At 44.5% G+C, this 26,917-nt stretch overlaps 1 protein-coding gene across 2 annotated transcripts; it reads right to left on the bottom strand.

Moving 5' to 3' along the window:
- Positions 1-1,484: 1,484 nt before the first annotated feature.
- PRDM1 (PR/SET domain 1) lies at positions 1,485-26,264 on the bottom strand. 2 transcript variants are annotated; one of them, XM_053974004.1, is made up of 7 exons: positions 26,107-26,264; positions 24,346-24,594; positions 17,682-17,801; positions 14,303-14,555; positions 5,484-6,592; positions 5,052-5,180; positions 1,485-4,650 (listed from the first exon to the last, which is right to left on the bottom strand). In XM_053974004.1, the coding sequence occupies exons 2-7, from the start codon at positions 24,526-24,528 to the stop codon at positions 4,075-4,077; spliced, it is 2,370 nt and encodes a 789-aa protein (XP_053829979.1). In that variant the 5' UTR covers positions 24,529-24,594; positions 26,107-26,264; the 3' UTR covers positions 1,485-4,074. The 2 variants fall into 2 exon arrangements, with proteins under 2 accessions (XP_053829979.1, XP_053829978.1); XM_053974003.1 differs by lacking the exon at positions 26,107-26,264 and having other exon boundaries at positions 24,346-24,627.
- Positions 26,265-26,917: the final 653 nt, after the last annotated feature.

Genomic DNA, 26,917 nt, shown 5'->3' on the forward strand with positions numbered 1-26,917 from the left:
ATAAACCAGCCAGAAGGGCAGCATCTTCCCTAAATCTGTGCTTGAGTCTATCTCAGCTGTAATTCACCCTGTCCTGTGGCAAAGCAGCTCAGCTGGCAAGGCCACATTGCCCAACACATTTGGCCCCTCAACATTTTCATGCTGACGGCAGCAAGATGGGCATGGGGCGTGCCCGCCCACAGGCAGCCGGCAGCTCTGTGCCGGGCACTCGGCCTCGCGGGGCTGTGTTTTGTGGCAGCTCCCAAACTGATGAGCTTTCCTGCTCCAGCCCCTTGCTAACGCTGTTATGGTTATCTGACCTGGTGGTGGTGGTGTTGCTGTGGCTGAATCCTGCTGTATTGCTGCTCGGAGCCCCCAAGCCGTGAGCGGCTCCCAACCGGCTTGGGGGCTGCCAGAACCCAAGGCAGCAGCTGCCGCGCTCGGCCTCGCGAGGCTGAGATCTATAACGTGCATTGTCTTTTTATGTAATGTGTTTTATTAAACATCTTCTAAAGCTTACAAGTGTCCCCAGGACATAACTCTCCAGCACAACGTAACGCTTTGCCAAGTAATGAAGTATGATTTATGGCGGTAATGGTTATCCTATGTTTTTTTTTAAAATTATTACAGCAATAGCTCTGTCGAATATAGGAATATAACATGCTGCATTTGGCACGTTTATGACAACAGTGCTCTGGTTTTCTTAACTCCACAGTTCAGTGTTGGCAGTATTTCAAATTCTTGAGACAGATGTTTAAATGAATTTTTTTAAGAGGACAGTGAAATACTTTTAAAACATCATACGGCACTGAGTGTCTCAATATGTGCAGGAACGTTATTTCTTTAACATTCAGGTAGGGCAGGGCAGCACATGGCCTCTCTGGTTTAGATCTCACGGTAAATGATGGAAGTAGCAAATGTTGAATTAGCTTTCTGGGGCATCCTGGCCTGCTGTTGCTCTTGGGCTGAGGTGGGGAGGGAGGGATGGACACTTGACCTTCCCCTGGATTTAGTGCAGTGTTCACATCTCCTTTGTGAGCACTTACAACAGATCCACGTTTGTTTTGAATGCAGTTCCCACCATGCTGAGACAGGACTAAGTGGTCTCACACTGGCATTTTGAGTGTGTCATTGTGGTCCCAGTGGTTAGGGTTTCAGGCCAGAAATGACAATCATTTGGAAAAATGTAAATGAGAACCCTGGTCATGTATTTCTGAGGCAGATAGCATTCAAGTATTTCCATTGAAACACTGAAAATTCTTGGGGTTTTTTTTTTCTAAAAATAGGTATTGGCTTAAACTGAGGAAACCTCTGTACAAAATGAAGCCAGGGTATTCAGCTCTGGCATTGCTGTTTGCACCTTTCAATGAGACAAAATCAGAACCCACAAAGGCAGGAGTCAGCACTGCTGAAGACACCATCACCCTCAGTGTACCAGCGTTGGGGCCACAACCAGGCTGTGCATCCAGCTGGTGCAGAGAGATTGAAGACAAGGGAAGCATCAGTAAAGCAATGAACACTTATATTTAATTTACATTTGACAATTTGCACATAAATAATGATGTAAACCAATACGTAAACATATAATAGTTTGTTGTTCTAGCAAAGTAAAAAGCCTGTTAACTTTGGTCAGAGTCTTTCTTAAGAGAGACAAAAAAACCCCCAAAAACACTGTTGATTGTTGCTACATTCACATGTAAAACGTCTAAGGGGAGGGGGAAACAGTAAAGAGAAGTAACAATTCTTAAAGCTGATGCATATAAATTCTTGTAAATTTTGTATCAAATACAAGAAAGCACTACAGGCAATAATAGGAAAAGTGTGTGTCCAGTGACAGAGTAGTGATACTTTGGTTTATCCTACAATTAAGTACTATATTTATGAACTATTGCTACATTTAAAAGATGTCAGCCTCACAATTTGCAGGAGTGGAAATGTAATGAACTGGAGTCCTTCAAAAACTGTGTTTAGAGACTTGTATTTCAGGATTGTCTGTTTTTTTTAACAGAAGGCATTAAATTGAAGTTTGCTGTAAAGAAGACCACCGAATCCTGAATTCTTGAGGTGGACTTCTAAATTTTTTTTTAAAGAACATAACCAGACAAAAAGGGACACAGGAAGGTGAGGTGTGTAATAATGCTACTTATGTTTGTGTGAGTTGATTGTGCAACTCCTTAGTGGCAGGGCACAATGAGACAAGGACCTTGTCCCACCAGACTTCCATCCTACCCTTACTGTGATTTGTGACCACATCACGCACTGGTCATATTTGGCTTCTTTTCAAGTTCTTTCAGTTATATTTTCTGGTTGTCTGTTGACTGACCACCAGCCTCCTTCCTCCCCCGTGCAAACTGCCAGGAGAGCACAGGACTGAAGGAGCCCTGGCCTGCAAACAGGATCATTCCCACCAAATCCACACGTGGATGCAGGAACATGTCATTCATGTGTTTGCAAGTTCCAGCTTCGCCTTCAGCTGCGCATGTGTATTTGCAAGTGATAAATGCCTTGGTACAACCTTCTGGTTTTGAGGTCACTGGTTATTTGCAAAACTGGGATAACATTTGATTTTCACACTTAGATGAAAAATAAGTTTTATTACATGGTTTGGCTCACAACTTAAGTGGTATAAATATATATACATATACATATATCGTATAGTGGTATAAATATATCTATAAATATACATGTATTCTTTGCTACACCTCAAACATCACCATATCATCTTTGGGCTTAGCAAAACAAAAAGATAAAAGGATGTGCATTCTATCTTTCCCTGTGCACATTTTGGTTTCTTCTCTAAAGTAGCAAAGCATTTAGGTAAAACAGCATTGTCTGCACCACTGGACACAAGCACTGAGGTAATTGTTGTTCAACAACTTTGCAATGCCCTTTTCTTCTTTAATTAAATTAACCACAAAATGTACAAACACAAATACTGAGAAAAATCTGAGTCGTACAGGAAGGAAGAAAAAAAATTTATGTGCCAGGAAAGGACTTTGTTCCCCACTTCTACCCAGGCAAAGTGGGAGAGAAAAATACAAGTAAAACTGAACCCCTTCTTACTCAGGGAATCTGACCATCTTTTTTTTTTTTTTTTTTTTTTTTTTAATTATCCCTGGAAGGCTCTGGCCAAAAAAAAAACCCAAAATAAAACAAAAATCCCAAGAAAGAAATCTGCCCTAACCCCCCTTTTAGGCAGAATAATATTTGTGTCTTTGCTTTTAAACTGCTTTTGGAAACAAAAAAATGTAAGTGAGATTTTATTTTGGAAAAGCCACTTTAAGTTCATGTGTTCCTTTGGTCTTAAAGTTACATGACAATGTGTGGGGCTGGAGCTGTGTTCTAAAAACCTGTGGTTTTGTCCATGGCAGGTCAGTGTTTGCTGTGCCGCATCTGTTCCAGGGAGAGCTGCAGGTAGAAGAATCTTTCTCCTCCCCTCAGAGAGGCAGGAGAAAAAGTTTCTTCCCTGCTTGCTGCTACTCTGGGTTGTTGGTTTGCTATTTTTTTCTCCTTTTCAGTTCCCAGTGGGGTGATTTGCTCATGAAAGTACACAGCATTTTTTTTCAAACCAACAGCATCTAGGATTCTGTATGTCACATGTCCAACTTTGGCAATATGAAAAACCACATTTGTTTAAAAGACATCGGTACATAAAACATATTTACTGAAACCCTAATCTTAGGTTCTTAAAACAGATGTGCAGAAAAAAAATATCTACAAAGAATGGCCATAAAACAAAAAAAAAAAAACATTTAAAGTAAAAATTACAATGAATTTTTCCAGTCATTGTAAACATTTTCCTAATTATTGCTTTTAGAATGATTAATTGCATAATAAATTATGAAGTACTATCATTGAAAAAATAATTATGAATAGATGATTGTCTCTTAGTAACTGGCGAGGCAATGCAGAGTCCTTTGCCCCTTTTTATGCCCTGAGAAAACAGTAACTTTGGAGTTCCTTTCAGCTGGAGAGCGTAGGGAAACTACTGTAAGCCAAGACTGCTTTGCAGCATTGAAACTATGTACAAGCAACTGCTACAGGCACCCTGACTTGCCAAGTCATAAATAAAAAAAATCACTTTGCCAAAAAGTCTTAAGGGTCCATTGGTTCAATTGTTTCTTGCTTGACCTTTACAGGTAACAGAGGTAGTGGGTGACCATGAGGCAACTTCATAACTGACATATCTGATGACTCGTAAAGGTTGCATCCTGAGGAGATAAGCCCATTTCCCAGGTTCCTCTGTAGAGAGACTTTAAGGTTAGCTCCTTCCATTTCCCTCCTGAGCATGGTCAGTATATCCTTCTCCACGATCGATGTTAAGTCGATATTGTCCTCCACTTCTTCCAGCTTGTCAGCATTGTCACTGATGTCAAACTTCTCAATCTCCTCATTGATTCGGTTCAGGTCCTCCATGGAGAGGCCAGAGGCCGGGGCGACGGGGCAGTTGCCCTTCAGGTGGACCTGGAGGCTGCAGAGGTGAATGTAGCTCTTGTGGCAGTGGATGCATTTATGGGGGCGTTCCCGGGTGTGGAGACGCTTGTGCAGCTTCAGGTGCACAAACTGGGTGAATTTGGCTGGGCAGAGCTTGCACTGGTAAGGCTTCTCTCCAGAGTGGAGCCGCAGGTGGGTTTTGAGATTGCTGGTGCTGCTGAACCGCTTGTGACAAACCTAGTGTGGGGGGTGGCAGAGAAACAGCAAATGAGTGGGAGGCGATTTTATAGTTCAAATCACAGACACCTAGGAGGAGACGGCAGGATGAAGCAGCAGCTTTCTATATCTTCACACTTTCTCACAAAGGGAAAAAAATCCCCACCTTTTTTATTTAAATATTGCTGAATGTCATTTTGAATGTGGCTGATGGCAAAACTGTATCAGGCAGGTGTTGCTCTAGCAGGCTGCAGGCAATCGTGCTGTGTCACAGACGCTGCTGCACCAGGGCTGGGCCCGGCTGTGGTGCAGATTCTGGCTCTCTGAGCAGCCAAAAATTTGTCCCTCAGCCCTCCCTGCACACTGTAGGGGGTGTGCAAAACCCCCTCCGAAGGAATCACCTCTCTCTCTGTGTTACATACCTGACACTCGTGGGGTTTTTCTCCCGTGTGTACCAGATAGTGCTTCTGGAGGTGAGCCAGCTGCGTGAAGCCCTTATTGCAAGTCTGGCATTTAAATGGTCTCTCTCCACTGTGTACTCGGAGGTGCACCTAGGGAGAGACAAAGCAATTAACAATTTGCAGTTTCCACTACTACAACAAAAGTGCTTTCAGATGTTTCCTAAAGTCAGCGGAAGAGTCCCATTGCCAAAGTACAATGTTATCTAGTTAATTAGGTGGCGTCAGTATTAAAGCACACAACCACGCTTTCTTGCAGGGGGATGCTGTATTAAGCCCAGACGCGTAAACAGCCTAACAAGCAAGGGAGACCTGACCCTGCTTTTCCTCGAAAACCTACAGGGAGAAATCCGAGCCTTCAAAGAAGGCTCTCCTGTCTTATTCTCCGCTGCCTACCTTCAGATTGGAGAGCTGGCCAAAGGTCTTGGAGCAAACATTGCATTCGTACTTGATCTTCCCATTCTGCTTTTTCAGTGGGTATGGGAGGGTTTTGTAACCAGTCACATTCCTCTTACTTTTAATGAGATTCATGGCTTCTTCACCGCCGGTGGCAGCCAACACCACTGAGGTAGGTTTAGGTTGCATTATGTGTTCCGAACTGGCTGCTGTACCAGCGGTGGGGGACCCACTGGTAGGGCTGCATGGCTTGTCCTTCATGCTGGCAGCAGCGCCTGTGACAGAGAAGGCACTGTTGGGTGCTGGTATGAGGAAGTCTCTCGGATGATCAGGCTGCAGCAATCGACGGCCTCCTTCACTGGGCAATGAGCTGGGGAGCGTGGTGGGGTTGAGCATGTGGTGGGAAAGGCTACCTCCGCTGAGCAGGTTGCCATAAAGAGGGTACATCCTTGGGAAGAGATTGAAATTGTTGATGCCATTGATATTGTTCAAAGCGCTCAGGTTATTACAGCTCATATTGAATGGAGGTAACAGGAATTTGGGGTAATGGGGGTTATAGGACGGTAGAAAGGCAGGTGAGAGGTGGCCAGGGGGTGCATATCCAGGATAAGACCCCAATCCTTCTGAGCCATATGATCCGTTCAAGTAAGAGTATGGCTCTCTGTGCTCTTGGGAAGTAGGTGCCAGAGGTGAAACTGTGACCCCCGGACTACTGTGAGGGCTTGAACTTTTTAAACTTTGGTCTGGGCTGCTCCTCCCGGAAGGACTTGGCGTAGTAGATGCCTGGATGGGCGAGTGAGTAATGTAGCTGGGTCTGTCCATGCCATATGCTAAAGAAGCTTTCAGATAGTCTTCTGGAATGTGAGGTCGGATCGGGTAGACAACTCGAGGGAAGAAACACCTCTCCGGGCTATAGTTCTTACGTAAATCGTCCAAGTCTTTTTCTGGAGTAACTGGTGAAATGTTGGTCTGAAAGAAGTCTTTTCCTTTAGGAGGATTGGATTCCATTTTCAGGATTTCTTTCACACTGTGCTCCTTCTTTGGGACGCTTTTCTGATAAAGCTCATCTTTATCAGCGCTGTGCTGCTTTGGATTAATGTGGGTTTGTGCTGAAATACAAAAACAAGATAATGATTATTTAGATATGTCACTGGTGTTATCTCTTTTCAAAACAGAATCTAACCCCTACAAGTTTAGTGGGAAGGAAGGGCTACTCTCAGAGACGAGCAATCATTCAACTTGCCACAAAACTAATGGCTGTGTGAAGAAATGCCTGCTGGTATTAAGTGTTAATAAAGAGCATTGTTAATTTAAGGGATACTGACCAGTACATAAGATCTGGATGATGATGCATTTGCAGAGTGCCAGCCTCCACTCCGGAAACTGATTTCACCTTCCTTCCCCCTTAAATTTGCCTAGCTTTGCTGCTGAATGTCTCTTTAAGCAGTATTTCTAATAAATGTGGTAATGAGCATTTGTTCACAAAACAGGTTTAACTGAAGGACTTTGCAGAACACAAGCTCCCAGAAATGTTCCTCAGTAAAATAACAAGGCATGACAAATCGGGTTTTGCCAAACCGCAGCAGTCACTTCACCAGCCAGTTCAATTACTTACAGTACCAAAAAAACCATGGCTGGCTAGGATGAAAGCCTTCTTCAAAGAGAAGGTATTCTCCATCAGTAAACAGATCATTACTCATTAAATATACTGCTTAGGAACATCTACAACAAAGCAGACTATTTACTGCAGATTTCTGTGGCATTCAGTCTATGCAAAACTCCTCTGCTTACAGCTGTATTTTATAAAAAAAATGCTGAAGCAAAGCAAAAGAAAGCAAGACTGGTTGGCTCCAGCTTAAGTTGAAATGTGCTTTAAAAAAAAGGGAAAAGAAATATGTATTTAGAAGGAAATAGAAACTAGCATACATTCATTTCAGTTCAGCACATACTCTATCTGTATTCAAAGACCTTGCTGTCTGGACATTATACAATCTTAACAGCACACTGAAAGATGACTTCAGTAGAAAAACAAATCTGCCTTTATCTTTGTTACATAATCTTGATTACTTGTAAGATATTTTATTAAAGGGGGGAAAACTACAAGAAGGTTTCATAATCATAGTTAGTGCAAGGCTTTCCATCAGGAGGTAGAAGCCAACACCAGTAGGTATGTGACTCAACAACACTGCAGTCCTTTAGCCACGTTTCTGCTTCCATGACTGACTGTTCTTACTTCACTATCTGAGGTGAGAAACGGTTATTTCTGATTTTTGGAGGATCATCTGAACCAAGTGAGGAACGTGACAACAGGCAATGACCACGCCACTTTCAACACAGATTCTTTGCTTCACTATTCACTACCCTGATGGAATCTATCATTTGGCAACATTACCCTATAAGGCAAAGAAACAGCCATTTATTAAACATATCCAAGAAAACAGCTGCTTGCAAAGCATGCTCCTACTTACAGCAACCCACTTTACAGTAGCATTCTTTTTGAAATGGCATTAGACTAGAAACAAGAAAATTTAGTTTGAGATTTTTGAGTAGTTTGTATATTTTCAAGCTCCAGTGAAATGCAATTGAACACAGTTAAGTTCAATTAAAATATTTATGATAAAACTTAAATGTGTTGTACAGCAAGCATATGCATACATAAGGTCACAGCTTTCCAGTTACTTCTCTTGGTGTCCAAAATTTAATGCAGAGCTGTATCAAAAATAAAGTAATAACATGTTGTGTTTTCTGGCTTTAAAAAACATTCACTTTCTTTGGTAATTTTGTCTGTACTTGTGGACTGGTAACTGATTTCCTAAATGTCAGCCAGATTTTTGGGCATAGCATAGAGGTCCTACTACGTTCAAAAAACTCTGTAATGGCACTGTGAATAATATTATCTGTATGTTCTTATCAGCTGCCTTTCACCACAGCAGTGTCTCAGAGCAAACATTCTTGGTGACACTATCAGCATCAGGAAGTATCAAGACCAGCAGTATTGAAAACTGGACATGGGGGTGGGAGGCAGGACTTGTGAAGCCTTGCAGCAGGAAAAATAAATAAATACCACGTTATCAGGCCCGTATCAGTTTCTCAGTGGGGTCTGTCAAGCAGGAAGTTCAAATTGACACTTTTCTCTTTTAAAGAAAAAAACCCAGGGGGAGGGGAAGAGGAAGGAGAAATACTGGTGGTGCTGGAAAAGTGATAGAGAAACTGGGGCCTCTTCAGCTGGAGAAAGAGCTCCCACTGTCACAAGGTTAAATGTGAGGATGGGGATGTACGTGCCTTATGTGCAGGAGCAAGCCCAGGAGTGACAGAAAGGAAGCTCATGCAGAGATCGTAACTTTCTTTGTGCAACAATCCATGCTCACTCTTGACTGACTAAAGAAAATTGCTCTTTTCTTCCCTTCTGAATTTTCCCGGTAAAGCTGTCCCTCTTACTAATTTCCATGTTTAGGCAGAAGTTGTGATATTTAAAGATAATTTTCCAAGTCTAACTGTGACAGGTCTCGTTAGTTTGCAAGCTATCTTTGGTCCATAAATCCCCTCCTGGCTTTTTCCCTTATTACTTGAGCACAAAGGACACTTGGGAACACCAGAGAGATCAAAACATAAACAAGTGTGTCAGCACTGTGTAAAATAAGAGAAGGTAATGTCCATGAGTTTTATACTGAAGGTGAATTTAAACCAGGGCTGAAATTGATTGAGAGGTTTACAACCTTTCTTGTTGCTCTTAAAGGAGCCATACTTCAAAGTTAAAGAGATATATTTCTTTAAAATGGATTTTTTTTTTGAACTTGTGATCTTAGATTTAAGGCTTTTCCAATCAGAATGTCTCCTATTCACTCCTGAAATGCATTTCTCCCCTCAACCCCCATATATACACACATACATACATATATATACAGTAAATAGAGGCACATACTCTTCCAAGATCTGTCTAGTTTCTGTGGTCAGAGGGACACACAGAAAAGAGAATCATGACAAAACAAGAATGGTGCAGCTGCATTTTTAAGTTACTGATCTGAGGGGGGGGGGGGAGTAGAAAGGAAAAAAACCCCAAACGTGCCTATTGAGGAGCCTGATCCACTTCTGAGGTCAACAGATTATTTGCTCAGATCTGAGATTAGTGAGTGCATGCAAGAGGAAAAGGGACAAAACTTCTGTTACTTTTAAGTATTAATAAAACTTGGGTGAAGGAGCTGCCTGAAGTCACTCCAGTGTGGGTGTTCCAGCTACAGACTACTGCAGAGCTATAGACTTTGCTCTCGGTTCTTGTGCTCTGAGCTGTAGCCTGAGAAACATTTCATAAAAACAATGATCTGTTCTTTTCTAAAAACTTGAAAAACGGTTGTAGGCAGACAGTAATTGCAATAGTAATTTCAGGAGTGAGATGGTACTGAACACTTCGAGTGGTAGAGCTTAATTATGCCGATTCACATTTTCGATCTAAATTAAGCACCTCTTTTCCTAGTAGAAAGAGAACCTCGAAGTTGCGAAGCGGGCAAAACAAAGACTGTTTCCACTCAAAATGAGAACAGAGACCAACATTTACAAGTACAAAATTTGATCATCTGTTTTCTAAATGTGTCTGTGGCAGTGTGACATGCCTTTGAAAACTTTTTGCTCAGAGAAGGGCTTTCTGGGAGCCTTCAAATAATTCTCAATATTAAGACAACTTCAGCCCCCAAATTTTGATTTTGTGAAGACAACTTCTCATATCATTTAAAAATCATTTTTCCTGAGCCCTTTTGAACATTCCAGGAGGCATTTTTTTAAGCAAGTGCAGATGTTTCCTCTCAACCCAAACAGAAAAGCTTCAAAACCAGAAAGTGAAACTGCCCATAAACAAAAGGGAAAGCGAGTGACAGGGCTGAGCTAACGGCCAGCATGTCAGGGCCAGCAGGAAGAAGAGACGAATAAATTGTATTTAAGAAAAAAGCATGAAAAAGTTAATCTTCATAGAACCGGAAACATTTTAAATAATGTCTCACTAAACCTGTTAATGAAACAAAAAGATTGCCACATATTTTGCAAATATGCAAATTATCTTCCCCCAGCTTGAACTTTTTTCTGAAGCTTGACCAAAAGATGTCACCTGCCTGTACTTGACTGAGGAGACAAACATGACATGAGCAGCAGGAAGTTGCATCATATGATTGCAATATATGAACAAATTATTATCAAATAGTCATGTCCTGAGTCAATGCAATTGTTTGGATTTTGTTGGGTTTTTGTTGTTTGGTTTTGGTTTTTGTTTTTTTTTTTTTTAACTGTTACCCTCTCCACCCCTCCATCCTAAAATAATCCTCCCATGTTGAGGTAAGAATGAAATTCTAAACCGTTTGGAACTGCCAAAGCAAATTTCCTCAGTGTTTGCTAAATAAAATATCACAGACAAAAAGACAATCTGAAGGAGCAGTTGAATGAGGTTAAGCACATTTAATTAATTACTGAAAATTTATTTTTAGCAGAATACAGAAATCTTGTGCCACCATACTTAAAACTATTTACTGGATAACGGCACCATCTGAAGGTGACATCTCAAATCTTGACAGAAAACATCAGAGGCCTCAAAACAGGCAGGAAGGGAATGACACTTGAGTTTCCAGCACTGGGATAATGTGGAGTCTTGCCTCTACCACTATTGTGCAACTCCTTGCAGGCACTTCAACATCCATTTGAAGTTACGTAGCTCCACTCGGAGCTAATCATGGCCATGAAGGTAGGTGTGTGCTCCAGCGTCTGAAGGACTGGGTCAAAGGCCCCAATTCAGGAAAACACAGAGGACAGGGTTAAACCCACAACTAAGTACATCCCTAATTGCTGTCTTGCATCTGGATGCTTTCCTTCTGCGGCACAAATGAGCTAATGCTGGGGAAGTTACCTTTAATTTGAAAGTTTGCTGTTACAGAGGCAAGTAGATGTTACATGTGGGTGTGTAAATACATTTATGCTCTAAAGTGGTAGTTCTCTCATTTTTGAGGCCACTAATTACAGGAAATAAAGCCAGAGAAATTCCCTGATACATTTTTCCCCAGAGGCCCATCCTGCTCTGGTGCCTAAAGAGGAACTAAGGTGCTGAACTCTAAGGCTGTGATCCCCAAACCCTTGAGGCACTTAAAGCAGCTGCCTATATTTTAAGTTGGCAAGACTGGAAGGTCTCTGTAGGTGTGTGTCCCAGGTGGCCTCTCCTGTGCTGGGCAGCCAGCCAAGGTACGACTCTTCCAAAGCCTCCCACGGGCACCAGTGTGCACTGCACACCCAAGACACAGCGAAGAGAGTGATCTGGGTGCAACACACCATGGCCACTGGCTGCCCCCCACCCACACCAGCATGTATCCCATGGGAGGAGGCCCTGACTTCAACTTGCCTCTTGGGACCTGGACCCCAGCTTTCCCTCCCTCCTCCTCAGCGGGTGCCAAACTCAGCAGGCACAGGCTGTGAGAGCTGGTGATGCACCCCTGCTCTTCTGAGGGAAGCCATACCACTTTAAACACCAAATTATTAGCAATCCATTTGGCTGGAGAGGACTTTCCTGACTTCCTAACAGGTTGTGGGGGGAGGAGGGGGTCCCCTCTAGCAAGGCTGTGTTCAGATGTCTTGCTGGGCCAAAGCCCCACATCTCTAGCAGGTACAGGGTGCCAGTGAACTGGGGATAAACTCCTGCACTTTACTCATGGATGAATGCTGTGCCAGGGTACCTTGACCAGCCTTTGTGACAGAGAGAGGCTGGAGAGGCAGTATGATGCTCTCTAATTCTAGATTTAACTAGTGACCGGGGAGAAAGAGCAGAAGAAAGCTAAACAGTGCTGGCATTCACAGTAAACTCATCTGGTTCCAGTACTAATGCTGGAAAAACCACCCCTGCTTACACCATTGCTACAGGGAATTTGGCAAATAAGGATCTTTGGGAGAGTTTTGGATTTTTCTTCCACACTTTTCAAAAAGCTAACTTCAGAAAACCTCAATCTTTATGGTACCTGTAAGGTTTTGGCCCATCTGCAGGCTTTAGGCCTGAATGTGCTGCTCACAAGAATGAGGGGAAAAGAAAAAAAAAAAAAGTGAAAAGTATTTCTCATTTTCTGAACTGCTATTTTCTTTAGGTGGAAGGAGCCAACATAAAATTTCTAAATGGTTTAAATGCAATTATCTTAAAGAAAAGAACGTCTATTTCAAACTCATCATCTGGAAATACTGCAAATATTAAGGCTGAACTACAAAATTGTGGCTCAGGTTCCCATTTCATTAAATCCTTATACTGAGCCTACTACTTTTACTAAAATCAGTTATTCTGCCATGTCCAGACACCCCTAGTTTTGACCTGATTAAGAGTAACTGGACAGAGTAAGAAACACTTTACAAATACATTAATTGCTACTTCTGCAAGGAAGCCTACAATGCCAGCAGATGCAGGAAACCCATCCTGCGTTTGTGTATCCTCCTAGCTAGTGACCAAATGTGCCTGACTAGATTTTAGCAAACTCCTCATCCACCAGAGCTCTGCATGCTCATCTCACCTCCAGGTCCCACTGAAAAGCCAACAGTTCATTACATCAGGAAATAAAATTGCACAGACAGCGGTGAAATTACATATATGCAAAGATGACAGAATCAGTGACATAGTTTTTGAATAGAAAATATAGCTGCATAAGACATTCCCTCCCTCTCTTCCCTCTGTCAATAGGAGACAACGAATTTTCTTCTATTAGTTTGTAGGGAAAGACAAGAAGCTACTGAAAGGATGACACCAACAGAGTATAGATGTACTTTTGATTAATCTGAATGTGTGATCTAAGTTTTATAATATGGGATTCTAATGATTCCCGAAGTAAAACTGATATTTTATGAACCATCCCTTGTTGCCACATAACTGTAAATAGTTATTTTTATTAAAAAAAAAAACAAAAAAACAAACAAACGAAAAAAGACACCAAAACAAAACAAAACAAAAAAAAACCAAAACACCTGCTTGCAGTTTTTCCTTCAAGTTTCAATGTAGTCACTGGCAGAAGGACAAAAGAATACTCTGCTCTATCTTAGAGTAGCAGCAGGGGAAGTAGCCTAAGAGTCCACTGAGAAGTCAGCAAGAGTCTTTTCTTCTCTAGAAGGGGCTCTGGGTAAGGCATCAGGCAGTGATTAAACGAGAAGCAAAGCACCAAGGCTGGAAATAATCAGAAACCACAGAGGAACACAAACTCCTGGAAACACCTCTTCCCTCTGCTACCAGTGCTATTATTTTTGAACAGAAAATGAAAGCTGCAATAAAAGTCAAGAAATGGGGACAAAGTACACTAAGCTTAAAACACAAGTAACCAGAATAAGAAGAGCACAGGAGGTTTGCTCCCATAAGATAAGTAAGGGTAGATGCAAGGCTCAAAGTGCATTATGCAGTAAACATGTATTTTGTCAGACACCTAGACAGAGTCATGGCATGTTGCCACTTCCTGGTACAGTGAGGGCAGCCCTTTGGGAGCATGAGTGGACAGCTTTTAGTATATGCTACCAAAGCAGACTTTTGCTCAACACACTGTGAGATCTGAAATTGCAAAGTCTGAGAGTGAACCAAGACAGAGGTCAGGTTGTCTGTCCAGAATTTCACCAGGTAAGACTCAGATTCAGATTTTATAATCCCTTTCCATTTGAACAGGCACAGGGAACTCAATCTCTTGTGTTGGGTTTTTTAATTCCCCTTTTCCACTCCAAGCTACCCCCTGTGACACAACAGATGATGCAGCTGTGTAATTATACAACTCATTATTAGATCGTATAGGCAGAAGAGACATTACTAGCATTCCTTGTTTATACTGTAATCCACTTACTGAGGTTCATCATTGTCAGCTCTCTGGAGGGGGGATAGTGCAGCCTCTCTGCAAAGTCTCGGCAATACCACACAAGCAGCTCTTGGTTGGCAGGGATGGGCTTGATGGTATAGAAGTAGATGTTCATTCCATTCTGACAAGCAGCCAAGTTCTGCTCCTGAACAGAGTAGCCAGGGTTTACATAACGCATCCAGTTGCTCTTGTCCTCGTTAAATCCATCAATGAAGTGGTGAAGTTCACCACTTGAATAGATCTGGAAGAGAGAGGAGGTGCTTATGAATATATATACATATATATAGGCACAATATGCAACATTTACGCACAGAGTCCAGAGGGGAAAAGTGATAAGCTCCCTTTCTTCTTTTTTTTTTTTTTTTTTAAGATGAGCATATATTACTGAAGTAAGAGTCCAAGCTGTGTTCCTGCCTTTCCAACAATGACAGCCTCTGAGTTAAGAAGGTATTTAAAGGCAAGTCCACAGTCACCTTTTCCATTTAATCTTAGCCTGTGTCCCTGCTAGCTTTGGAAAACAAGACCCAAAATCTGAAATGCAGAGTACTCTCTCTGTGTGAACCGTCTACCTTAGAGTCCTTTTCCTGGTGCTCTGATCAACAAGTGGGTGATGCTGATGACTGCAGGTCTGAGTGCATGCTTGCATTAATGCTTTGAGTCACCTGTGTAAAAGACTGACTGGCTGTGCTATGTCAGAGTTCTTCTCGCCTCTTTCTATGGCCTCTGTACTTGCAGTTTCCTACCACCTCCACCCAAAGGTTTAAACTATGCAAACATTCTCCACCCCCCAAAGTCCTAAAGCAACACTTGCTCATAGTTGAACTGTAACCCTTTTGTAGGAAGGCTGGGCGAGGCAAAGATGAAATTCACCTGCCATAACTGAAAGAAGACCTGGTGAGGGGTTAGCCCATGAGATGTCACTTTTCCTACTAAAGGACATGTTCTGACTTGTCCACAGAGGGGCAAGAAAACATGAATCTGAAAACTGCTTAGCGGTTTTGGGGGAAAGAAGTTCCCATCACTGACAGAAGCTAGTTTCTTGAAACTGTAAGAATAAGAGAATTATTAAAAAAAACAACAAAAAAAACCCAAACAAACAAAAAAAAACAACAAAAAAAAAACAAAAACAAAAAACAAAACAAAACAAAAAAAAACAAAAACAAAAACAAAAAACTCAAGAGAAATCCAGGAAACACGCTTGTAAAAACACCCTGCTAACTCTGAAGGGCAACTAGCTCCATGCTGGATGAAATGGGGTTCCTGGTTTTCGGGAAACAGATGACCAGGCAAAAGCCAGATCTTGAAGTGGGAGCAGCTTGCACCAGTAACGCACCTCGCTGAGCAGGAAATGCCTTTCCAAAGGGGAGACAGCTTATCTCGGGGAGAAAACACTCCACAGGGTGTTGCTGCCCGTGTGCTCTCAGCACTGCCTCCCGCACCTCCCTGGCCGGGCAGCGCCCTCCGGCCGGCCGGGACTCTCCTGTGCTCCCCGAAGCCCGGCGGGCAGAGAGGGGAGGCGGCCTGGCCCTTTAACGCGGGCCGTAAACACCAGAATCACTTTCTTTAAGAGTAACTTCCTGTAAACTGAGAAGGGGGAAATACATGTGGCCTCATCAAAGCAGCTTGCGAGAGATTTTGCGGTGTGTTTGTTATGAGAAAATGGAAGAGAGCCGGGCGAGTTGTGTTGCATCAAGAGGAGCCATCGGGTTTCTCTGCTCACCCCGGCTCGCAAACTTCCAGGAACGCGGGGCTCTGGCGCTTGACGCCTGCCACCACTTCCCAAACCAGCCTTCCACCGCTCCCACGTCAGGCCACAGCTCCGACTCCCCGGCAGAGGCAGCCCCCAGCTCCCACCTATTCTGGGGAAGGCGCGCCCAGATGTGCTGAGTCACGGCGCGGTTCCCAGAAATGACGCGGGCCCCGCGGCCCCGCTCCCCTGGCGCGGGCAGCGTCCCCGGGCGCCCAGCAGATGTTCCCGCTCCTGCCAGCGAGCCCAGGATGCATTTAATAACATGTGGGAAGTTATCTCCCACAATTTCCTTTGCAAGCCTATGTCAGACCCCTAGGAAGGAATTAATTTTCAGTGCAGCAGTCTGTCTTGAACAAATCAAGAGATTCTAACAGGGAATTTAATGATGGCTCCTAGGATATTATTTCTGAGGATCCCTCCGCATTAAGGCTTAAAATCACATCATAAGAATTATGTCATCTTTCTCACTGCAGTGAAGTCCCGTAAGATGCTTATCAGCCCCTCTTCCCTGTGTCAGCCTCCGGGTCTCTTTCTAGACTGGACACAAGCTCCCAAAAAGTTCAGCAAAAAGATACATTTTGTGGCCTTATTAATGTGAAAACAGTTGCCTGCTCTGTAAAAACACTCATGCAAATAACTGCCTGTGCAATGCTGTATTACATTGTACAAAGATGATCTGAGAAAACCAAAATGATTCAATTATGTAGGAAGAAAGGGTGTGGGGAATGCTGGTGCATGCCCTGGGTTTCACCTGGATATGAGGTTGGGATATTACTAAGGCAGGCAGGCATCTGAGTGCAGAGGCTTGGACACAGTCCCAAATCCACGGATTTAGACACAACCTACATGGCTAGAAGGCAGCAAAACAAATCAATGGAATGAGATGGGGCTGAAGGAATGTTCTCTAACAATTAATAATGTGTCTGTAAGGAAAATGAGGATTATGTCCACTGATAAACTGGAAGCAAATTCCACAGCACAGACTGCCCACGCCAAAACATTGGCTACTGCTTTCTTCCAGCTTATACTGTGGAGTGCAAATTAGGCACCACCTCTGGTGTTTGTCTCTTTTCCCTTTGCTAAAATCCATGAGCTGCTCTTTTAACAATTCTGAGGAGAAAAAATTATGAATTGAATGATACATGCTGAAGACTACCACCACTGTGTTATAGCAGCTCTATACAAGAAGCAGGAAAAATGTCAGAAAATGTATCATAATTCTAGAGTGAAAGTTTATGCAGTACTTTAACAGCTTCTTCATGGTGGGAAAAATCAAGGACATGATACTTGCATAAATCAGAATGACTTTCCGTTGTGAAGAAATGCAAAATAACCTGTCCTTACAGCAAGCAGCAGAACTATTTCTTTACAGAATCAGCACCAATACATTTTGGAAGAACAAGCCAGGAAGTGCTGTGCATCTCCACCCACACTGTCCCTACATCCAAGACAGCCAGGCTTTTACTCGGCTTAATTCACCCACTGGCCCTGTTTGTGTCTGGCCACATACAGAGGCTGTCCCCTGCATCACACAGCAGGAAGTGACCCAGCTTCTCAGCCATACTCATTTAGTGATCTGCTCACTGCAACAACGTGGTGCTGTTTTTTCCTACTTACCCGCCAAAAGTATTTTCTGTTTGCATTCTTGGGAACAGTATCACTGGTATAGATCTCTCCTACCAGGGGTCCAAAGCGTGTTCCTTTTGGGATGTACTCTTTGCTTATCACTCCAGTGACCTACAAGAAGAGCAGCACAGGATCAGTCCATTGCCAGTAGAAAAATGAGAAGTCTCCCTCTTCTCCCTGTCCCCCAAACATAACAAAGTAAAGCAAACAGTGTGAGAAATTTTTTGTGACAGGTCAGCAAAACAGAAATGAATAAATGAACAATTGTGTTGGTTACTATACGAACAGTTTTGTTAGGTACTAGCAATTTACTGAGACATGTGGAAGCTAATGATGAATACCACCTTAAAAATGTGCTTTTTGGAAATACATTTAAAAGAAGAAACAGTAAGCAAAATGTACACAGACTGTCAAGTATCTTCAGAAGTTATTTTTCCTATCAAACGCAACTCCTAAAAGTCTAGCTCCAGCAAACAAAAATATGCAATATCTATCAATCACTTTACTGCTACAGAGCTTGCTTTTCTAATAAGTTAGGAACTGGAATGACTGCTCTTCCAGATCAAAATGAAACCACCCTCCACCCCCCTCCATTCTTTGGTCTATACCCGCCCTGATAGCTGAAAGGAGAACACCAAAAAGGACAACCTTCAGTTCTCTTACCAGCATACAGTGGCATATAAAACAGAATATGAAATGGCTCTAGGACATATACTCACAGGTCACTTTCTTGTACAAAAAGGAATCATCAGTTCCAGTAACATATATTAAGTGGGTTTGGTCAAAAAAGGTGTAAGGATTTTGAAGAAAATGCTCCACTATGCTAAGTCTAAGAAATGTACTCTGGTTGTTCAGCTTCCTTCTTGACAGTAATTATACCAAAAAAAGTCACTGACCACAAATCAGGAAGCAATTCATCATTATTCAGAAGAACGTGCCTTGGAGTAACCCTTTGCAAAACACTGCTGAGTTATTGGTTTTGTCTCTCTGTTTCTCACCAATCTTCTTAAATTTAATGTATCTAAACAATGTTAGAAAACCAACAGTTTTGTAAACCAAAAACCCCAAGCCTTTGCAAGAGTGATCTTGCTGCTCAGATACTAGAAAAAAAAAAGAAGGTAAAAAGCCCATTAATTTGGTATTTAAACCAAATATATTATAAACTCTTATAGCAAAATGTATTAAACATCTTGCCACACACCTTGCCACTTGTCTTTTTGCTTGCCAGGATTTCAGAACAAGACAGGAACACCAGAAGTAGCTGAGGAAGACTGAGAACTGGGATTACTGCTGTCTGTACCCCACAAGGAATCAATGTCCTTACCAAAGCAGATTAGCACTTGCCAGACCCTACAGAAAACTCACTTCAGAGGGCTCTTCTATCTCTTTTAACAGTCCTTCTCAGCAAAAGGTGGTAGAAACTCTGGACTGTATGTAGACAGTGCTTCACAAATTAGCTAAGCCTTCTGATTTTCTCATGCTACGTTTTCTTATATTGTGTGATCCTTAATGTATAAGTGAGAGGCAGACAGAAATCCTTGCCTGTGTACTGGTCAAGATTAAAAATCCCAGTAAAAAATGAACACCTAGCATAATTTCCTGTTAAATGTCAAAACAAAGGGGCCAAATAACAGCCATGGATTCAAGGAATCACCTGGAAACAGATTGCTGGGTGTACGTGGTGGCTGTTTGTACTCGTTTGCATTTTAACATGTGTTTTCAGCACACTACAAAGAAAAAAAAAATTAAAACATCAACAGCAGAGGTAGTTAAATGCTCCATTGATCTGCGCAGCTGGACTGAAGAGAGAGAAGAGGGACTTCCAGAAATTTTCTTACACCTACCATATGCTGAAGCATGCTCAGTAGCTCAGTTTTATTTTTGTCTTGCTTGTACATGTCTCATAGAGAGCTGAAAAAGGCAGATGTTCTTCTCATTTTCCCTATATATCTTAATTTACATCCATTTGCCCTCTCAAGAAAAGTTCACAACTAAGCTACAAGTGCACCCTACCAGTTTTACTGCATGATGGCTTGAGATTTTTCATGGTTTTAAAAATATCTTGGCCTTAATTAAAACAACTTTAATGAAATTCTCAGAATCTCTAGAAATCACTCCTTGAACTAGTCAACTTGAAACACTCTCTGACACAGCAGATACTTTTTGATATCCACCTTATAGACAGCATTTGTGTTCAGCTGTGCCAGGGGAGAAGCAAAGATGATTTCTCAGCCTGTACCCATAAGAACTTGGCAGAAGAGGTTCTGCACATCTGTGTGTGCCAACACTGAAGTTTTGCTAAACCAGACTATAAAGCTGTCCAGATGACTTTAGCTGGCAGTGGCTCTCAGGCCAGCAATTCTCGGCCTCCACGGTTCCCTCACAAGCTCAGCTGTTAGGATCGATGAGGGGCACCCTCCAGGAGAAGGCCACCAGCAGTGCCAACGCAGCCTGGCTCCAGCCTGCCAGCAGCCCCCCCTGCCGCAGCCAAAAGGGGCTCCTGCCCCGCCGCAGCTCAGCTGGTGCGGCTTAAGAAGAGGCCAGGAAGCAGGGAGCTGCCGAGGACTGGCAGACAGGACAGCGGCGCAGCTCCGGGTCCGGAGCCGGGGGTGAGCCGCCCCCGAGCCGCCGGAGGGCTGTGCCAGAGCGGCACTTCGGAGCTGCGTCCGCCAGGTGTCCTCCAGCGCGCCGCTCCGCCCGGCGGGGAGCCCTTCCCGGGAGCCGCGGGGAGCCGGGCGCGGGCGCTCCCCAGAAGCGGAGCCCTTCTGCCGCTGCCGCCGCCCGGGCGCTCGCTGCGGGGCCCGCACCTCGCCGCACGGCAGCGCACGGGCTGCTTCTCCCCCATAGTTCCTCTCCACAGGCGCTTGCCCCTTCTCCCTTCAAAGCTCCCAGCACTCCGCCGCGTCCCTCCTCTCAGCACAACAGCATTTCCAGCAGGGAGGTGCAGCCCGGCGTCAGCCGGAGCCCACTGCCCGAGCGGCGCCCGGGCGCGCCGGCGGGGACAGCGCGGCTGCCGGCGGGGCTGCCCGGCGGGGGGAGCCCGGGGCCGGCGGCCGCCCGGGACCGCGGCCCTGGAACTGACCAGGGTCCTAATGCGGCGCCGGGGGCCGGGCACGCCGGGGGCCCGCCTGGCCCGCTCAGCGCATCCCGGCCTGCCCGCGGCCCCGGGCATGAGTCGGCTGGGCTCCGCTCCCAAATCTGATCTGAGATGGCGCTTTGGAAGATCAGCGCTCCTACATCTTTGTTTGGGGAGAGGGCACTGAAATAAAACGACTCCTGCTGATTCTGCAAGGGGAGGGTATTTTGCAATGGGACCACTAACCTGCTTTTAAAAAAAACACAACACCAAACAAACTCTTATTGGCTTCATTAAAACAACAGTATTCTCCACACGCAAACAGGGCAGGCCGTCATGTGTCCTGAATTAACACTGATTTCAATTTCTTTTTAGCTACTAGTTCTATAGTTACGTGTTTTTTTACCCCTTTATTCAGTGACCAATTTTCTAAAAGTTATGCCACAAAATAGAATGCTTTCAGATGGCTTCCTCGGCAACCACATAAAAAATAAATAAAAGCAATAGGGGAGAGCAAGTGTCTGAGGTCAGTGAGGCACAGTTCATAACAGCTCAAAATCACTGCTTTCACCAAAATCACTGATTCAGGGTCTGTCTTTAAGAAATCGCCTTATCAGAGATATGCAACAGTAATGGGTGGTTTGCAGAGATGTTTTCCTCAGTCAAAGCTCACACACCAGGATGAGATACTAGTAATATTCAAGACATCAGAGTAACTGTCATTTTATATCAAGAAGGGCTGTTTGGGCTTTAAGCACTGAGACCAAAGGGAAGATTATTGAAAAAAAAAATTTTTAAATGTCTGCATGAAAAGATCATTCACATATGGCCTTCCAGAGCATAAGCCCGACACCACATTTCATCATTTTTTGACAATTGCCAAAACTGGGGGAAAGTATAAATAATTCACGCATAGAAATAAATAAATGACTTCATGTAAATCTAACAGCCTAAAATGTTATGAGCAGTAGTAATTCATTTTTTAAAATGCTGACACATTCTGTGAACTCACAGCAAAAAATGTGTTCTTTAGAAAAGTCCCTGATCAAGATCCAAGAATAAACAAGAGTATGATGACGTGTCATGGGCTCCCTTGCAAATTGCATAAACCTTTAAAGAGGAGCTCCACAAAACATGCAAGGAGAAGATATAGAAAAAGCAGCCCTCCCCAAACAGCAGCGGCCCTACTTCCTCCCTCCTAAGCAGGCACGCAGTACTTTTCCTGCTCCAGCCAGAGATACGATACTAATCGTGACAGAGCTAGAATTTAATGATCTAATCATGACAGTATCAGCATTTCACAAGCGATATATTATATATGTTTTTTTTTGACAATAAACTGACTCAGCATTTTAAACTCTCAACCAGATGAAGCCATAGCTCTCTCCAAAGTTAACAATGAAGACAGCTCACATCTGAAACCCACTGGCAAACCTGCACGTATGCATCCCTCAAAGTCTTACCTCATCCTTTTGCAAGTGAAAAAAACCCACTCTCCCAAACTGTCAGGACTCCAGTGGTTTTCCATGAGGTCAAAACCAGAATCAGGCTCCCTCACTGACCCACAAACACCAACACGCAAAAGCGACACATGTACCCAGTCCTGACCCCACTAAACAAAATCGAACTTGGAAGGCAGACAGAAAAAAAAGTACAGGGTTTCATGTCAGAAGTTCCTAGCACACAAGCGGATTATGCCATTTACAACTACTTCACCCTGAGGACAAGTAGCAAATGAGACCTGTCTGTACATTCACCAGAATGTAGCCTTCACAGAAGGTTGGCAAAAGAGCACATCATATCGGCCCTTCCTTTCAGAGCTACCTTGAAGAGTCAGGGTTTAAAAGCTCCGATTGCTTCTTAGGGTAGGTGCAATTCAGCACAAATGAAAGAGCAGGGGGAGCTTTGGAGAACAAAAGGAGGATGTCCTATATTCAGACTCCCACTAGCAGGGAGCTGCACGGGTCACATTTTACAAGAACGAACCAGCAATCTTTCAACAACTTCTCTCTCCCCCCACCTCTTATACAGAGATGGCAGCAATCCTCCTGATTCACTGACCTGAGCCAGGGAATAAGGAAATTACACCTTGGTGTTTCCAAACACAGTGTTGGGAATTTTGAAAGCTCTCTGGATGTCTCCAGCCACAGCAGCAGGACTCTACAGGGGCAGAGAGAGCAAGCAGCCTCAGCAGCCAATCAGTCATCAGCCGGCAGCCAAGGACCGACCCGAGCTGTCACACTGCAAGCTCATCCTTCAATCAAGAAATCCTCCTGTATCCCATGGCAAAGTCTCAGTTTTATTTCCCTCTTCACACCAAACTAAGACCTATCTAGCAATGCAATAACACAAAACCACGTTTCACACTTTTTTTCTGGAGCATGACCTTTCTCTGCCAAAGTTCTGCAGGGCAGGGCAGGGCAGATGGGAAGAGAAGAGAGATTTTAAGGAGAATTTAGCTTTAACTTCTTACCAAATGTACTTGGCACTCTTTTAGGCGCTGCCAAGCTAAATTCCATGGTGTCAACACCCTTCAGCTGGGGGTCTGGCCCTATTTCTGTACAGAGGATTAAACAAGTACCTGCTCTGGAAGGAAATATTTGATAGGCATGGATGAGTGTACCTCTTCTTTTCAGCTCTGTGGTCAGTATGTTTAGCCCAAGCAGAAGCACAGGTAATAGTTGCTATACCACAAGTCTCAGCACAGGGAGAAATGAAGGGTTGTCCCCTGGGTTGTTACGCTACTGAACATCACACCTAGCTATAATAGCTACTCTATACGAAGGAGTAAACACAAAACCAAATTGCTCATCCAGGCTTGTTTCTTTCCAGCCCTTCTGAAACAACAACAAAGAATGTACCCACTCCAGGGACAAGGATGGAACAGACTCACACGGCTAGCTACCGGTGAAGATACTGTCCCAGATAAACAAAAGTTAATTTAAGCTACGACCACACTTGTCAAGCTTGCTACAGTTCTGCCATTTACTTCCTTAACTGACATGCCAGAGTTTTTAAGAATTTAGGAAGTTGGGAATACAACAAGCTCACGAAAAGAATAAAGCAATTTCATAACCAAAGGGAAAACAAAAAGAAATAATTAAACACATTTCCAGGAATTTGTTTGGTTTTTTTTTTTTTTTTCCCTTTACTTTTTTAAAGCTATTTATTGGACAACCGAGGCACTTTAATCTCTGAGCCAGAGGCAATGAATGGTCCTGGCAAACAGCAGCCTAGAAATTGGCACAAAGAACTACCCCACAGTTTAAATATGCTTATTCAGATGCTGTTCAAATTGTGTGAAAATTTAACTGTTTGCGAATTGGTACAGAACCAGTTTCAGGGATAGGTTGGCTACAATTTTCAGTGAAAATATTACACAACAGATGACCAGCACACAGTTTCTTAAAAGAGTTATTAGGGTCGCATATTAAAGGCCAGCGGGGCAGCATTTGTTGTTGTTGGTAGGGTGTGTGTGTGTGTATGCTAAAGAATAAAAGACAGGGTGAGCACACGCTTTCCAAAGCGCTGTGATTTGGCTTGTCTGACTCCAACCTTCCCCAGAGCACTGCCGCTTACCTCTTTGCAGTTAGATGCGTATTTGAAAGTCAAGTTCCTTGGCAAGGAAGCCTCTGCCTGAGTTAGAGTGCCTCCATCGGCACTGGGATCCAGCGGATGATCATTTACAATATATGTGCACTTCTCTTCAAAATCAGCCTCTGTCCACAGAGTCATGTCAGCATCCTCCATGTCCATTTTCATTGTCCACTCTCTCCCTTTCACCAGATTCTTGAAACTCACAGCGTCCGAGCTACACGGTGTAGCAGCCTGGAAAAAAAGAAAACAGCCTTTAATCCTCATTGTCCTTCAGTGTTGTGGTTTCCGTTGATACAGTGTGACTAATACAGTAGTCTGTGACACTTTAAAAGCGTATGCAGGATAGTTGGTACAGTTGAGTAATAGCCAAAAAGCAGTGTAAACGAAGCTGCTCTGACTGAAGCAGCACTTTAAAATGCCAGCCTCTGTAGTAACGAGGGAACAAAAACAAAGAGGAGAAAATCCCTAGGCTGTGACAACCACTTTACCTTTTTCAGACCCTTTCCTTAATGCTTCAGAGAGAAAATTATATTCCGTGCTGAAGAAAATGTGGGGTCATGGCCGTGAGACCACTTAGTTGCCTGTGGAAAAGCTGCCTCAGAAAAGTGTCACACAAACAAGGAGAGGAAGAGGAAAGGAACTGCTGTCTGCGTCTGAATGAAGCTAAAAATGGAAAGCGCATGTTGGAAGAGCGGAACCCAGCCTTGCCTCTTCCAAATGGGGAAGCCTGAACTTTCCCACCGGCTTTCAACACACAAACAACTTTCAAAACAACCTGGCCCCCCCGCCTCCTCCTGACGTCCCCTTATCCTTTGGCATGGAAGGCTGAGAAAGCCGACATCCTGCCAGCATCACTGTAGCAGCAGCAGCCCTGCACAAAGCACTGCAACATGTTCCTGGGGGGTCAAACCAGAAAAGGAGCAGGGGAAATAAATAAAATAAATAATTGTTTAAAATGTTATTCTATCCCTTTTGATTTTGATGGTGCCTCCTAGAATTAGTATCCCAAAGCAGTGGATATGAGCCTAGCAGAATAGTTTCAGCAAGTCCTTCAGCCCCTCTGTCTGTTCAGGACAGAAGCACTGTTATCTAACCTATCCCCGAACATGTATTAGGGTCGGGGTCCTTCCGTAAGGTTCATGAGGAACCAAAATCTGTGCCTACGCCGGTAGCTGAGAATAACGCTCAATCCGGCGTAAATTCCCTTCATTTTTCCTTTTTGGATGCGCAGCTACTATGAAATTCACACCCCTCCTCCGGGAAAAACGAAACACGAAGACTGAAAGCGCACGATCTTCCGACAAAGAGGTTAAGGGCTGACTGTGGGTTCGGGGAAGACCCCCGGCGCCCCCCGGGACCGGCCCTCCCGGGAGGCACAGCCGAGCCGCCCGACGAGGCTGAGGCGGGGGTCGCGGGAATACACAGCCCCCACCGCAGGCGCGGCCGCCGCCGCCTCCGGACCAGCCCCGTGCCCCGTCCTGACCGCGGTCGAGGCAAGCAGTGCGACAGTGCCGGACCCTCGGCGTAGAAGGGGAAGAGGGGATGAACAGCGAAACTCAGGCCGGGGGCGTGACAGCTGCGCGGCGGAGCGAAAGGGTTAATGCCGATCAGAGGAGCGCTCCCGATCCGGGAGAGGCGACGAGGAAACTTTTGCTCCGTCCCGCGGGCGCCGGGACGGGCGAGAAGCAAGAGCCGCGGAGGTGGAGACGGGGGTGAAAGAGGGGACGGCATCGCGCTCCTTACCGGGGCAGAGTCCGCGCGCGTTTCCACACCGAAGCCCACCGGCGGCGGCAAACCTGGCTCATTTCTACAGAGTAAACATTTCTCCTTCCTTCCAGCGGCCGGGTCCCCGGGAGACTGACTCACACCTCCAGCCGCCGCTCCCCTCCCGCTCCTCCCTCCCCCGGCTGTCACAGGTGCTGCTGCTCTTGCCGTTGGGGAACGCTGGGGGGCCGCCTGCCACAGCCGCGCGCTCCGCTCGCCCTGGCCCGCCCGCCGCTCGCCCGCCCGCCCTCGCTCACGTACCAGCCCCTCCCTCCCTCCGCCGGCCCCTCTCACAGCGCGGGAGGTGGGGCCCTACCTGCGGACCCTGCCCCGCCCAGCCCACCCGCGTTGGTTTTTTTACATCACTGTTATTATTTTATTTTTTTTCCCCTTCCTTTCGGCCCCGTGCGTCAGCTGGGAGAGCCGCGGCGCTGCCCCGCCGCCTGGATCCGCCGGGTGGGCGGGCACCGCGGCGTTTCGCGGAGAGCGCACCTGAGGCAGCTTTTACTAGAAATCTGTTTTCCGTGCTATTTTTAAGCTCCGGAGTTTAATACGTGCCCGCTTTCGTTCTTGCGCAGTTTGACTTGATAGAACTTTATAAAAAAATACCAACTAAAATTAATTTACTAGTTTACTGATTAAAACTCGATTCAAAGTACTTGCTCCCAAACCTCAACAATTATAGTGTTTTACTCGAGATGACAAATTTGGGAGTTTCAGAGTTTTGATTTTATCCCTTTCCAGAGTCTCTAGTCAGTGTCTGTTATAGGACCTGGGGAAAACATTTCTG

This window comes from Vidua macroura, chromosome 3 (assembly GCF_024509145.1).
Source record: "Vidua macroura isolate BioBank_ID:100142 chromosome 3, ASM2450914v1, whole genome shotgun sequence".
In the NCBI taxonomy this organism is placed as follows: domain Eukaryota; kingdom Metazoa; phylum Chordata; class Aves; order Passeriformes; family Viduidae; genus Vidua; species Vidua macroura.

Coding starts and splice junctions, on each gene's coding strand:
- PRDM1 (XM_053974003.1), bottom strand. CDS start 24,627: ATGAGGATTAAAGGCTGTTTTCTTTTTTTCCAGGCTGCTACACCGTGT. Junction 6,593..14,302: donor GCTGACAATGATGAACCTCA/GTAAGTGGATTA, acceptor TTTGTATTTCAG/CACAAACCCACATTAATCCA. Junction 4,651..5,051: donor AAAAACCCCACGAGTGTCAG/GTATGTAACACA, acceptor CCCCCACACTAG/GTTTGTCACAAGCGGTTCAG.